Source organism: Sinocyclocheilus anshuiensis, unplaced genomic scaffold, assembly GCF_001515605.1.
Source record: "Sinocyclocheilus anshuiensis isolate Anshui unplaced genomic scaffold, SAMN03320099.WGS_v1.1 scaffold6310, whole genome shotgun sequence".
NCBI classification, from domain to species: Eukaryota; Metazoa; Chordata; class Actinopteri; order Cypriniformes; family Cyprinidae; genus Sinocyclocheilus; species Sinocyclocheilus anshuiensis.
This window is the reverse complement of record NW_015544699.1, coordinates 56,710-71,782: the sequence shown is the minus strand read 5'-3', so window position 1 is coordinate 71,782 and position 15,073 is coordinate 56,710. Positions and strand designations below refer to the sequence as shown.

Below are 15,073 nucleotides of genomic sequence, written 5' to 3'. Positions count from 1 at the left end.
CAAACTCGGACAGAAGAGCGTAAAGAAGAAAAAGCGTGTAGAACTCAAGGGAACATGGCAGAAACACTTTAGTTTGCATCAAATTTGAAGTCAAATTACATCTTTGTAAGCAAAAATATCTCGACTCCCACAACAACAGTTTTTAGCAGCTTGTCAAGATGTAATTTGAAACCAACCCACTACCCCTTAAACTAAAGTGTTGAAGAGCACAGGTTGTGGTAACACTTCTTTTTGAAAGGCACTACATACTGACTTCATAGCATTGTAATATGTAACATCTATATTTACAGACAAAATTAGTAGCACTAATATACAGCGACTGAAAATATAGTTTTGGATTGAAATATATGGTAATGTTGCGTAAATTAGTTGACGCAATGCCTTTTGCTACAATAGCTACAATAATCGGGCATGTTGTTCAGAAGAGGGCGGATAAGGAGGGCCACCAAGCAGGCCAGAAAGGGCAGAAAGGGCTGCCGCCACGGGCGTGTGTGCGGCAGCTGGGGTCGCAGGCAGGGAAGCAGCAGCGGCAGCATCTGTCACACATACACACCCTCAGGGTTCAGGCTGGACACCAGGGGGTGCTGCAGGTTGCGCGGGTGACCCAGGAACTGCTTGGCAGTGGGACGTGGGGGCGAATCTGTGGGAAATATGGAGCAAAATATGCATCAACAACAACATAAGCCCATATAAACACAAATATCTGTACTAGCCATATAATAAGCATATAGTATTTTTTCAGTATGCGATGTGTATGCATGAAATAAAATGCAGTATACAACCAGAAAGCACTACAAGGTATATTGTATCCCACAATGCCATGCACTTTCTATTTCCGGTGTAAGAAATGAGCTGAGATGTTTAGCATCTCCTTCCCAAAAATGAAAATTATATCATTAATTACTCACCCTCATGTCGTTCCAAACCCATAAGACCTTAAGCCTGGAAATAAATATGCATAAACAAACAGTGCGGTCATTTGATAAAGTGCGACAATTTAGCATTGTATACTGCATACTGGCAGTATATACTGTGTACTGACTACTACTTAAAAATGGCATGTGAAACATTATGTGTTATGCAAGTATAAACATTTGAAACAGTAGTATGCTATAATGTCACTTCACCTCTTCACGTTAAATGTTTCCTCTAAATTTAGCAAACATCCAGTTATCAAGTGATTATTGTTCACTTTTAGTGCAGTTTTGCTTTAAAAATCTTAAAATGTGCAGGTTATACTGTAGCATACTACTAGAAATGGTAAGAATAGTATGGTATAGGGCTGCACGATAAATCGCATGCGATATTTAACGCGCATGATGGAGATTTACCGCTGATTACAGAACCAGCTTTACTGATAAGATGCGCGTTAAATATCGCATGCGATTTATCGTGCAGCCCTAGTATGGTAGCATGCTGTTTTAAAGTCTACCATTGTAAACCTGCATGATCATATGTTTGCAGTTCATTTTTTTACATCAAAAATGGAGGGTCAAGTCTAGCACATTGCATTGTGGGATACAGTATACCACTGAGTGTATTCTGTATACTGCACATTATAGCAAATGTAGTAAATCATTTGGTTATTTGAAGTATACTGAAAATGTGTGAGTATGTGTAACCCTAGCCTTAACACTATGGTACTACACAAAATAAAACTAGAACTAGTTGGCAGTATACAGAATATACTGTGTAGAATGCAGTAAACATTATGTTAGTATTCCATTATTCATTGATTTTTCTCTACTCCGTTAGGTATGTGCACCTGCAGTAGATTTAGTGCGTGTTCGTTTGTGTGTGTGTTTGTGGGGAGGCCATACCACTGTCTTTGTGTTTGTCCTGCTGTTGTTGAGTCAGGTCCAGTTGCTCTGGGTGTTCACTGAGGTCTGTGCGGGGTTGAGGATGAGTAGGCAGGGCTCCAGCCTGTTGGATAAACTGTTGTAAATTGCACTGTCTCAGCTCCTTATTCAACTCCTCCACTTCCTCCTGCTTAGCCTACACACAGAGAGAGCAGACAATCACAAACAGCCTGCATACTAGAATAAAAAACAGTTTAATTATGAATACAAATGATTAAACACTATACTTTTTTGCATTGTAGTATGTGGCCAACAACTTACTATTGTATACGTTTTAGAATATATTTGTATTTATAAATTTTAGCAGCAATGCTTTAATTAGTACCTTTAAACACTCCCTGTAAACCTTTAATTGTGTGTGTTGTCTGAATACAACATAACCAACAATTTCATATCTTTTTGTTTTCTTCTTTGGTGTAATTCCGTCAGTAGTCTCAAGGTGGCGCCATGTTTTAACAGCAACAACAGCCAAGGCAGTAAATCTGCCCTGTGGCTCTGATTACAGTAATCTTGGGATTTGTTCTCTATGGGTACCTTTGACACCTTTCTGGCTGTAGGTTTAATTTGTTTAACAAGACAAGCCAAATTCAAATACAGACAAGTCAATGGTAACCACAAAGTATGTGAAGTAATCACCTGAGTTGCAATTTGAAAACTATGATAATTCACAATGCTTTGTTGAAGGATGAAGATCAACCTAATTTGCATGCATGACTTGTCTAAACGGAGTAGATTATTATTATGTAAGACGCGGTTAGTCATGGTTGATTTCCTTGTTTTCTGGAAGAACACATAAAGGAAGACTTTTGAGTGGCACTGTGGTATAAAATAGTATAGATCAGTTTCACAGACTTGCAAGTCTTTGATTTAAGTCACTGGAATACTGAAATATTGAAATGCTGTTATAAAACTGAGGCTGGTGCATAATTATGTACTATTCATGCATGCCCAGCAGGAAAAGAAACTTGCTCAATAGGTATACGCCTTTATTTTGTCCTTTCAAGGCATAAAATGCACAGGAAATAAAAGAAATGTATACGTGTCCAAATAAAAACATTTGTTTCTGTACACAGAAAAGGCAGAATTCACAAGTTCTGAGTGTGAAATACTTTTAAAAGATGGGTTCCTTTGTTCGCTTCCAAATTTTCAGTTCATTGATCATGCACCTCCGCAGAGGGTACCGTAATACCCTCCAACATTTGCAGCCAACAGCTACAAGCCTCTCTCTAGAGCCACGCTCTCTCTGCTTACCTTCAGCAGAGTCTCCGCCCTCCCCAAAGCCTTCTCAAGCTCTAAAAGCTCCGCCTCCAATTCCTCCCCCTGCTTTTGTCGACTTTGAAGATCTGCCTCGACTACCCCCAAAGAGTCTTTTGAATCGGACTGCGCGGGCAAGTTGTCCGCCTGTAGCATTTCTCTCTGAATGTCCTCCTCAAGCTGCATGGCGCGAGTGTTGAATTCGTGCAACTTTTGCCCGCAATTATCCAGTTTAGCATGCAGCTCTCCTAACCCCCGCTTCATCTCACGCTCCCTTTCAGTCTCTATCCTTAGTTCCTCCTCCCAGAACTCCTCGTCCACCAACTCCTGCTGGTTCCTCCACAGGGTCTTCTCCAAAACATCCATCTCTGCCTGCAGGGGTGACTCCTCAGCAGACGACTCTTCCCAAGTCTCGCATTTCTTGTCCACATCCAACAGCTGAGACTCGGGGGCATGTAGCTGCTCCCGCTGCTGGAGAACATGCCGGAGCACCTCCTCTTTAGATGGACCTGGAAGGTACTGCGCGTGTGGAACTGGGGACGCCCTCTGTTCAGGAGAGGGTGTTTTACGGGAGTCCTTAGTTTTCACACGGGGAGAACTGGAGGGGCCCAAGTTGAAGGTGAAAGATTTCTTCGGCAAACCCCGTTTGGTTTCTGATGTGGAAGGCTTGGAGTGAGGGAGGGTGCGGCTGTGCAGACTTTGCTCTTCACTGCTACTGGGACCGGTCCGCCGCAGGAAGAACTGCACCTCGCTGCTGTGTTGTCCCAGTTTGGCCAGGGACTCCAGTGGGCGCTCATTGGCCAGTAGTTGGCGCTCGGTGTCCCTCAGTCTCTGAATGAGAACATAACGACCCGTCTGGCCTGAAGGGAACACAGGGGTAGTTAGAGTCCAAAAATGTGTTGTACCTTATTTGTATTCTTATTACATGGACAATCCCCCTGGATCTAGGGGAACTGTCCTAAGGTTATTTAAAGTGTTTTACTGAAGGCCATTATGGCAAGGGCTCATGGACCACCACTTTGTGGACCTCTAACCTACAACCTACTGGTTACTAGCCCAGATCTTTAAACAACTAACCCAAGGTTCCTCAAATCTGACCCTGGAGGGCCACTGCCTTGCAGAGTTTAACTTGAACCCTTATCAAGCTTACTTTCCTGTAATTTTTTAGTAACTGTGAAGACCCTGATAAGCTTGCTTAGGGGTTTTTGATTAGGTTTAGAGTTAAAGTGCCCCTATTATGCCATTTTGAATATTGCCTTTCATGCAGTGTGTAATGTAGCTGTATGTGAAAGCAAACGATCTGCAAAGTTAAACGAGAAATGAAGTTATTGTCTCCCAAAAGAAAGAATCGACTCAGAAAAGTGTAAATGAGTCGTTAGTCCTACATCTGTGACGACTACAAGTCATAATGCGTGCCTATGTTCTATGCTGGCCGGCCGCAAACAACTTGACCCAACCTCAAACTCATAATTTAAATGATGACTGCTTCTCTAATCTTGGGGAGTTTATTGCGGGATTCACTTGAAAGATGGCTCAGTACCCAGTTTATTTGAACCAGCTGGCTCCACTGAATCACAAACTGTATGAAAAATAATAGATGTTTATATTTTATTTTGAGCATTCAAAATACGCAACCTTGGCAATGGGCGTATCGTTTCCGACACGCACTGTACGCAGTAGACCAATCACAACAGACTGGGCCATCTGACCAATCAGAGGGGTTTAGAGACACTGAAACTTAGAACTGCTTGAATTAATCATTTGAGAATCATTGGAAAATTAGGTGAAATTAAATGCATATTTTGAGAAAACAAGTGTTGTTTAATCTTGCATGCATGTAAACCTATTGTAGGAGACTCCCAAAACAATATTAGGAACCTTACAAATTGCATAATAGGGGCACTTTAAACTCTGCAAAGCAGTGTCCCTCCAGGGTCGGATTGAAAAAACCATGGTTTAACCTCACCTCCTAAAGTTCCTTCTCAGAGGTACTTACCAATGGCTTGGGCGAGTGCAATGACTACGTCCTGACATGATGTCTCTTCTGACAAGCCGCAAACCACTCGTACAACTCCATCCACCCAAACTTTCAGCTCCATCAGAGACACTGAACACAGATCAGCTTACATCAGAAATGCATGGTAATGTCTGGATTCTGAAATGACAAAAGAGCAGTAGTGACAATTTAATGCAAATTTGTCTTCACAGATTACATTACAAACATAGAGCGAAAAGTGAGGACAATCAAAAACCCCTCATCGTTTTCAGTTAAACTTACATGTCTGATTCTAAATGTGATGGTACAAGTCTACAAGATGCAATATAGTGTGGCTGAAGACATCCATGTGACAGACATGTGCATAGAATTGTTAACCAAACATTTCACAGGAATCCCCAGTCCCAACTTTTAAGTACTCAAGTACTTAGTTAAAAATCATCTATGGAGTTGATTTGAGAACTTGAGTAGACAAAATGACCAAACTGCCCATCTAAACTCATCAAATAAGGTCCAAAATACATCCATGAAGAAAACTCCAGCTATTTTCTACTTTAGTTGTTTCTACCTGATTACACAAATCCTGCAGGATTTTCAGCCATGAGACATGAAATTGTGATTGAACATCGGGACCAGTGGGTAAGCAAATTTCAAGAGTTATTATTAGCAGGAGGTTGATGGACTCAGCTCTGCTCCAATTAAATGCACTGCTGGCTCTCTTCAAAGGCGTTCTCGCAGATGGATGCTTAAGGGAACAGACAGGCAGAATGTAGTTGTTCAGAGACGGCATGTGCTTGCATGTGTGTCTGACTCCACTTTGAAGCCCCACAGCAGGAACAGATGGCGCTGCTAAGGTAAGGTGTAGTTTTCGAATGTTTCAGCCATGCAGATACTGAATGAACTGCTGTTTATGAGATTATTATAAGCGAAACATGTTGGTTCTGTGCACTTTGATTGTTGAATATTACACCCTTTGTGAGGAAATTCTATGGTAAAGTCTACCGCATTAACTTATGAAAACATTTAATAGCAGTACTAAGCTACTAAGCAGACCATTTAGCAGCTGCCAAATACCAAGTGATGGATGCTCTATCTTCAGGCCTTAAAGTCATGTTTAAAAGAGAATGGAGAAAATTAAAGTGAGAGGAGCAGCATTTTTTCCAAGTACACGCCAGGGTCATATTTTGCCCTACATTTTTAAATGCATTTTCATAGGAAAAATGCCACAATGGCATTTGTTTCCTTTATAAATTGTCATTATTGTAATGTAAATATATATATTTCTGCATGCAAAACATCTTCAAAAACATATTTTCTAATTTTGATTTGGGGTGAGACATTTTCGTAACATTCACCCAACTATTTTTAACATCAAGAAAGAGAATAAAGCGAAATCTAAAAGAAACCAACTCTGAAGCATTCTTCCTCCCCATTCCCATCCATACTGAAAACGGAGGAATGTTACCTTGTTGGCTCGCGTGCAGCAGAGAGCGGAGAGTAAAACAAATCTTCTTTTGTCTCCCGTACCTCTAACAGGCTCGATCTTACTAAATCAAGTCCGTGGCCTCAGGGTACACTTCTCAACGCAGCCCGCGGTTACCATGACAACAAAGCACTAGACGTGAAAGACGAATCGCAGAGGAATCAACAGGTGCCAGACGCATTGGGCTAGTCGGACAGTTTGGACTTAAGTTCACTGCATTCATGTTAGAACAAAAAAAGATATATTTTGGCATTGCGACTTGACTCACAGCAGGCTTGCGTTTAAGATTAGGGTGGATAGCCGCCACACGCTTGGATCCGTTAACTTCCATCTCTCACATACAATCACTTGCACATGTCCAGACCCACTGCTTCAGAAATGGAGACCCACCCCAGACACATCTAAAACTTCCCTGTCTCCTCCCTTCTGAGCGCGTCCTCCGAAAGCTATGATTACTGGAATTATCCCATTCCTCTCTTTCATCATCCTCTTTATGTTTTGCAGGCTGTTGAGAATACGTCCTGAGGAACAAGCGCACTGTTATTGTGCAGGCGTGGTGCTCTCTCTTAACATTAGCAGATGTTATTAGCCAGTTGTTCTTATCGAAACCACTACTGTGCACTATTATCATTAATAAGTCATTGTAAAAGTCTTAGATAGCAAGAGGAGTGAGCCTCTACAGACAGATAGAAAAGTTTCACACGAGCACAAACACACATCTGTAGAATGTAGCATGTAAATGTCATCATGCCCCTCAAGGGAAGAGAGACACACTCTCTGTTTGCAGTTCTGCTGTTTAATACACAAGTGTAAAAGTGCAAATAATTGAGGCAACGCTGACATTACACTTGATGACTATGTCTATTGCTTAATCTATTGAAGTACTAAACTTGCTGTGCAACAGCCATGAATGATACCTTAAACTGTGCAAATCTGCTAATATTTTCCAAATGGGGTGGGCGATATGACCAAAATCTTAAATCCAGGATATGAGTAATTTTATTTCACGGTAACAATATATATCTTGATATAGTTGTTTTTGCTTTAAATAAGGTCTTTATGATATAAAAATGTTTGACAACAGTTCTTGTCACCAGTGTCAGTATCACAAAAAACTAATACTAGTCTAAATTGAAAAAAAAACAAACCTTGAGCTTACTGAAGACAAGTAAACAGTCAGTGATTAAATAAGAATAAGAAACTAATAAGCAGTAGGACAAAAAACTACAGTAGAACAAATAAATAAGGAATGCTACATATATTGTAGAAAGTAATTAAATGTATAAAAGCACTGCATATTGTTCACTGTGTAAATTAAATATATATTTCTTATTATTAAAGTTACTAGTGTGATTTAGTCAAGAGCAATGAGAGATTTTCTCTCTTTTGACAGCAGAAATATTAGACTGCTGCCACTTTAAGAGCTGCCTGGACACATAAACGTGTTTTCTTTCTCAGCTGTTTGCTTTTACTTAAGACCTAAATTACTGTGTTTACGAGGATACTTGCAAAGATGGGCATTTTGATAGTGTGTATGTAACCCGCGAGAGACAATAGTCGAAAATCTCTACCGGTTAACAATTTTTTACCAGTTAATCATGTCTACCGGTATATCGTCCACCCCTTTTTCCAAACCATCCAGATTTGTTTTTTGCCTGGAAGACGAAACACCCCAGCAACCACCTAGCAACTATCCAGAACACCCTATCAACCACATTACCAGAGACCCAAAACCACATAGCAACACTATCAAATAACCCACAACAACAGCCTTAGCAATGTCCAACTAACAACCTCACAACTGCCTATGAAGACATAACTCCTTAGCTAAACTAACAAATGTCTAGCAACACCCTAGCAAACACCTAGCTTGGTAATCGTCCAAATATTAGCCACAATATAGCAACTCAGAAGAAGGTGGAAAAAATTCCTCATATGTAAAAATGTCTTTGAAAAGCTCATTATTGATAGTTTTTGTTTTGTCTTCACAATATGGCTAAATCAAATCCATTTCTATAAGCAAACATTTTGGCATCTAAGCAATGGCATATTTACTTAATACAATATTAACCCACACAATAGGCCATTGTTGCCTATCACATGTAGTACAGACACTGTTTTCTGTTGCAGCTGTTGAGGTGTATATTTCCCATGGTGAATGTCATCTTCAGCACCCATATAGACACAACAACGGCTCTTTCTTAAAAATACCTTAGTGAGAACACATCTGTGTCCTACTCTGCCACAAACACATGGCCTAACATGTCTAATTTTCTGCAGCTTTAACAAACAAAAACGTTGTAAAACCCAAGGGCAGGGTGGGACGGCGCTCTCTGTCAGCTGTAGTGTGGCTCTGATTGAATGTTTCCTCAGCAGATGATCACTGAATGAATGCGGTGCTGAGAAAGCAGAGAGATTGTGTCTGGTGGGTGTGTGGAGAGAATTATTACTGTCTCTACACATTATGAATCAAATGGTGATTTATTTGGATGGCATCTCCATCCCGCAGCAGCGATGCATCAGCAAGATTTCTGGCTAAGGATGTTTCATATATAAAATAACACAAATAAAGGGTCAAACCAATCCAAAGCATAGACACTAAACAAGGTCCGATAGATAGCCGATCCAAGACAAATAGTACCCTGTCAGGAATCTGGCCATGTTTAGGTTATCTTTTTTGTCAATGGGCATGTCATCGGCATGTCCCAACTTTTGACCAATGACAATGCTCTCTAGAGTATGTTACTCCCCCAACACCGTCTGTAACGGACTAGCAATAACAAGTAGCTAATAATATTTCATAGATGTGATGTAAACAAAAATGGCTAATGGTTATAAGCCAAATTCCTGTTTCAAAGAAATGTCAACGATGAAAGGAAAAATGTGCTGGTTACACCATATAATTGGGGTTTTAACTGGGTTTTTATTGTAAAACCTGAAGTATACTTAAGTTTTGACGCAAACGCTTAGCATATGTGTACAGTTGAATGCATAGCCTTTCAACGTATACTTTATTTGATATTGTGCACAAACACAGGCGCTCAACACATGCACAAGAAATGCATCCTTGTTTAGCGTTTGCGCTATTTCTCTCCAGATGTCATGACCAATGCATTTCTTTGTACTCATTAAAATTAGAGTTGTGTATTTCTCGTTACCCCTTTACACAATCACTTGTCAATGCGGGCGCGTTTATTGTTGTTGCATCTCCAGTAGTTTGTTGTGGTTTCAGTCGTTTCTTTTTCAACTGTGAAACAATGGTGGCACCAGTGCTACCATCTTGTGGACAAACGAATTAGCGCAAAAAAATTCAAGGTGCATGTGCGAGCCGAGCATACGGAGTTGCTAAAATAGGAAAAATATCAACAATGAAAGGAAAACTGTGATTATCAAGCCATTTAATTGGGTCTTTACAGTAAAGCCTGCAGTATATATTTTTGATGCAAATGCTTAGCATATGCATAGCTGAACACATAACCTTTCAAAGTATAGGCTACTTAATTTGATAATGTGTGCAAACCGGTGCTCGAAACATGCGCACTACAAAGTTTCATCCTTGTCCAGTGTTTGTGCTATTTCTCTCCAGACATTATGACAGATAAATGTCTTTGTACGAGTTTTTAAGAGTTGCATCTAACTCTTAACCCCATCACACAATCGTTCTCCAATGCTGGTGCGTTTATTGTTGCATCCAAGTAGTTTGTTGTTGTTCCATCTCATCGGTTACTTTTTCGACTGAAAAATGGTGGTGCCAGTGCTGCCACCTTGTGGACAAACTAATTAACGCAATTAACACTACAAAGTTTCATCCTTGTCTGGAGATAAATACTGCAAACATTGGACATGTCAATTTCTTTGTACGCATTTTTAAAGTTTCGTGTATCTCTTAACCCCCTCACACAATCGTTCTCCAATGCTGGCACATTTATTGTTGCATCTAAGTAGTTTGTTGTTGCATCTTCTTGGTCTGCTTACTTCCTCTTCGTCGTTAGGTATCAATGTGTGCTTGGCAAGACCGTTTTGTGCTTGAGCGCCACCAAGTCGTGTTTTACTGTAACTTCAGCATCTCCAGGCACGTGAACAAAAGCGCCAATCTCATTGGTCGGCCAGTTTTTAACGTGGCGCGTCAAACCAAAAAAAACAAGCCCGAGGCGTTTAAAAAAAAAAAATGCCGCTTTTACGCCTCACGTTTTGCGCGTTGGTGTGCACACTCCCATTGGCGCCCTTTGTTTAGTCACGAGGCGTTAAACGTTGGCGATAATCGCGTGTGATATTCGTCTTGGTGTGAACAAGGCAGTGCATCAGTCCAAAAGAAGTTAAATAAAGCGCATCCATCCAAAATAAAAAAGTGCCTCACACGGCTGCGGGGGGGTGAACAAAAATTCGTCTGTAGCGAATCGATGCGTTTTTGTAAGAAAAATAACCATATTTAAAACGTAATAATCAATTTAATCTAGCTTGCGCTCACTGTTGTACACGGAAGCAGCTCCGGGAGGATGACGTAAGACGTCGGTGTTGCGCATGTGCCGCTCAGAAGTGACGAACGCGGAAGCGCAGAGGAGAGATCAAAACAAAACAACGGTCACGAATTAGAAGTACAAAACGAGGATAGGTAAAGAAGAATGTCGGAGGATTTTCGATATAAGCCAAGAGGAGACTGGTTTTCCTTTGCTAAAGTAAGGAAACTTTGCTTCCTTTTGCTCCTGTAAACAAACGTTGGTTTTCACGAGACTCACCGGCGCATGCGCAACGCTGCACTCATACGTCATCCGCCCGGAGCTGCTTCCATGTACAACTGTGGGCATAAGCTAGATTAAAGTGATTATTACGTTTTGAATATGGATATGTTTCTTACAAAAACACATCGATTCACTACAGGACGCCTTTGTTCACCCCCCGCAGCCGTGTGAGGCACTTTTTATTATGGATGGATGCGCTTTATTTTACTTCTTTTGGACTGATGAACTGCAACACCTGCTGACTGCCATTAAACAGCTTGGAAGATCAAAGACAGTTTTTAATATAACTCCGAATGGATTCATCTGAAAGAAGGAAGTCATATGTGCCTAGGATGGCTTGAGGGTGAGCAAATAATGGGCTAATTTTCATTTTTGGGTGAACTATCCCTTTAAGTCACATGCACTGTACACATATCCTTTGGACTTAACTCCTTTGTACACATGGTTTTTGAACTTAGCTAGCTGACTATGTTTGGTTCGCAATGTGTTGCATTGTTTGTGATAAAGCATGGTTTTGTTTAGTATGTTGTCCCATTAGGACCAAACATTCACTTGGAGAAACCAATCTCATCCACTGTGAAGGGAAATAACAAACTAGAAATAACAACAGAGCAGATAACAACTGTACCGTCCCATGCTACACCACAGTACCACCCATCCATTCACAGTATGCCCACTCTTTCATCAAAATAACCATCAAACAACTCCAGGCAAGTCCTGAACATGCCCCCCACAAACAACATCACAGGTGAGTCAGCTGGTGGTTCACATTTTTGTACCAATTTCCTCTCTGATTGACTGATTAGCATTCTTTGAAAAACATGCACCTATAAATGTGTCACTGCTTTCACGCATGAATTACAGCCGGATCCACATGCATTGAGCGCTTCCACCCATAACCTGAGCAGACATTCTTTCATAATGGCCTTGTTGCCAACAACAAATGCAAAAACTGGATGGAGTCTATAACTGTGCCATTTGTCTGATTTACCGATCCAGACGGATGTGTTTAAAGTGAACATGAAAAAAAAAAGTGTATTTGCTTACCTATTTATTTCATATATATTTATTTGATTGAAATATTCACTTTTCTAGTTTTTGATAAATATTGTTCTCATTGAAAGAAAAAAACCAATGTATCATTTTATTTATTTGTTTATTTATTTATTGTTGACAGCTAAGGTGTTTTTTGACTTCAAATCCCCCATTGTCCACAACAATATTCTAGGTCACCATGTGTTTTTTAGTCGTTTGTGTTTACTGTACAAGAATTAAGAATAAAGGTTTCTAACAAATATTTTTGCTCACAATTTCTACCTGATAAAATATTTTAGAGCTTAACATAAGAAAAAATATAAATACTTTATCAAATACGATTTTATTAATTTACAGAATTTCTCCATTTTTATTTTTAGTTTGATCATATTTTAGATCATTGAAGTCATCCTGAGGCACCCTGATTGAGAATGACTCAACTCAACTTCTTAATTCGTATGTCATCAAATATTGTTCATTAGTCTAACTGTAGGCTGACCAATCAGAATTAAGCTCAGACTATCCAAAAGGTTATTGCCATCTTAGCTTTTTCAATGCACAATTTCAGATTTTTCAAAACACTAGTTCAATGCAGCTTTATGCTTCTCCGACCGCTTGAATGCTAGAAGTGCTGACCCTTTGCCTTTAGACAGAGGAATGTTGAGGGCACCAAAAGTGACCAGGCATAACCCCTAACCTAAACAAAGGCAGCCTGGGAAAACAAAAGAGGCTGTCTCCACTCACTGCCCAGAAATCCCTATCTTGGCTTCAACAAGTGGGATAAACACTGAGCGAGAGAGTCCTGAGAACTTCCCAATGGGAAGTTGCATTTTGGGCTTCTAAATGAACTTCGCAAAAAGATCACAAATTAAGGCCAATCTGGAGTCCAACACCATCTGGAAAACCAATTCTGAGTGCAACCGCAAGAATCTGTTAGACGTTAAGTATAATGCATGGGTTGTAATTCCAGTCTTTAAGACAGGTGGGCGGTTTTCACTTCTCATGAGAGAAGCAGTCCAGGTGTAAGCGGACCATAAGGGAATCTGCAGAGAAAATAACATTAGCCGTGTACAACAAGCCCTAGAAGAGAGAAACCAGCTTTGAAACATTATTTTCTCTTATGTGGAGCTTTGCTGTTCGTCATAACCAATTAAATGTGTTTTTCCACTGAGGAAATGAAATAAGGAGTATCTGTTTACTGACATTACTAAACAGCCGTGCCAATTTTAGCCTGTGTATGCGTCGTCTTTACAGCCAGACCATCTCTGTTCTCCAAATTTGCTTGCGTGCAGCATGAGACTTCAGGTTCATGAGTTATTTAATATTCTTTTACATGCCTGCTTTGCTAGATTTAAAACCGTGTTCCGCACTTTTTATAATGTTGCATTCTGTTCCAAATTTATCGAAATTATGAATATCAAAGCCTGAGGTGTAAAAGACAGATCGCCAACAAAGGAAGTCCTGAGGTATTGGCCTATTTTCAATGCAAGACAGAACAGGTGCACCTACTGAGAGTGGCTAGGCCTATATTAAAACAAGATCAAACTCCCTTGTGGTCAGACTGTATAGAAGTGGATATTTCTTTCTGTATAGAAGTGGATGTGCACAAACTGATCCACCATCAAATTCCTTTTGTAGAGAAACTTCTTGAAGTCAACATGAATTCAAAGTTGACCCAGTTTACTTTAAAATATTGTGGTTTCAATGGGCATGATTCAATGAAGCATGTTATTCCAAATAAAAAAGTGTGTCTTTGTAATCTTTAAGTGATTAAATTTTACTATGGGTTTTAGGGATGCACCGATACCGGTATCGGTATCGGGCCCGATACTGAACTCCTGTACTCGTACTCGTTAAAATGCCCCGATACCAAACGCCGATACCACACAGCATGTGATAAGTGCTATATTCATATATATGCGTTGTGCGTGTTTTGTTTGCTTGATTGTTTCGGCATTATATGAGTGGCTTTGGAGTATAAATCGCAGCACGTTTCAGATGAAAAAAAACCCGCGACTTCTATTTCTGAAAATATCACAGTTTTTGTGTTCACACAGTTCACGTATCGGCAAGTACCAAAAATAAAAGTATCGGTATCGGGCGAGTACTGGAAAAAGTGGTATCGGTGCATGTTGACTTGTCAACTAGTAACTCATCAGCTAGAGGCGAGTGTGCTCTTTTTTCTGGTAGTTCTATTTATCTTAAAAATGTTTGTACTTTTGTAATTTTTGTATTATTAAATGTAATTTCAATATTTTTTTAAATATACTAAATGTGTTTTATACTCAACTATCTAGTCATTTAATGAGGCTAACCAACTAGTCAGTTAGAAGTAGTCAGTTAGAAATACTTCATATTTTATATGTAGCCATGTAGTCATTTGATAAGGTTAAAGGGATACTCCACCCCAAAATGAAAATTGTCATTAATCACTTACCCCCATTAAGTTTCAAACCCGAAAAAGCTTTGTTCGTCTTTGGAACACAATTTAAGATATTTTGGATGAAAACCGGGAGGCTTGTGACTGTCACCATTGACTGCCAAGTAAATTACACTGTCAAGGTCCAGAAAAGTATGAAAAGCCTCGTCAGAATAGTCCATCTGCCATCAGTGGTTCAATCTGAATTTAATAAAGCGACGAGAATACTTTTTGTATGCGAAGAAAACAAAAATAACGACTTTATTCAACAATTCGTCTCCTCTGTGT

At 39.9% G+C, this 15,073-nt stretch overlaps 1 protein-coding gene across 4 annotated transcripts in view; it reads right to left on the bottom strand.

Moving 5' to 3' along the window:
• Positions 1 to 475: 475 nt before the first annotated feature.
• LOC107698234 (ras association domain-containing protein 8-like) overlaps positions 476 to 15,073 on the bottom strand; it is a 47,896-nt gene continuing 33,298 nt past the window's right edge. For 3 of the 4 annotated variants that reach the window (XM_016499206.1, XM_016499205.1, XM_016499204.1), the window contains 4 exons: positions 5,110 to 5,268; positions 3,111 to 3,973; positions 1,821 to 1,995; positions 476 to 640 (listed from right to left, as the gene is read on the bottom strand). In XM_016499206.1, the coding sequence (XP_016354692.1) occupies positions 540 to 640; positions 1,821 to 1,995; positions 3,111 to 3,973; positions 5,110 to 5,212 (1,242 nt within the window). In that variant the 5' untranslated portion in view covers positions 5,213 to 5,268 and the 3' untranslated portion in view covers positions 476 to 539. Of the gene's footprint in view, positions 641 to 1,820; positions 1,996 to 2,669; positions 3,974 to 5,109; positions 5,269 to 15,073 lie in introns of those variants that run through there. The other variant, XM_016499207.1, reaches the window with a different exon arrangement.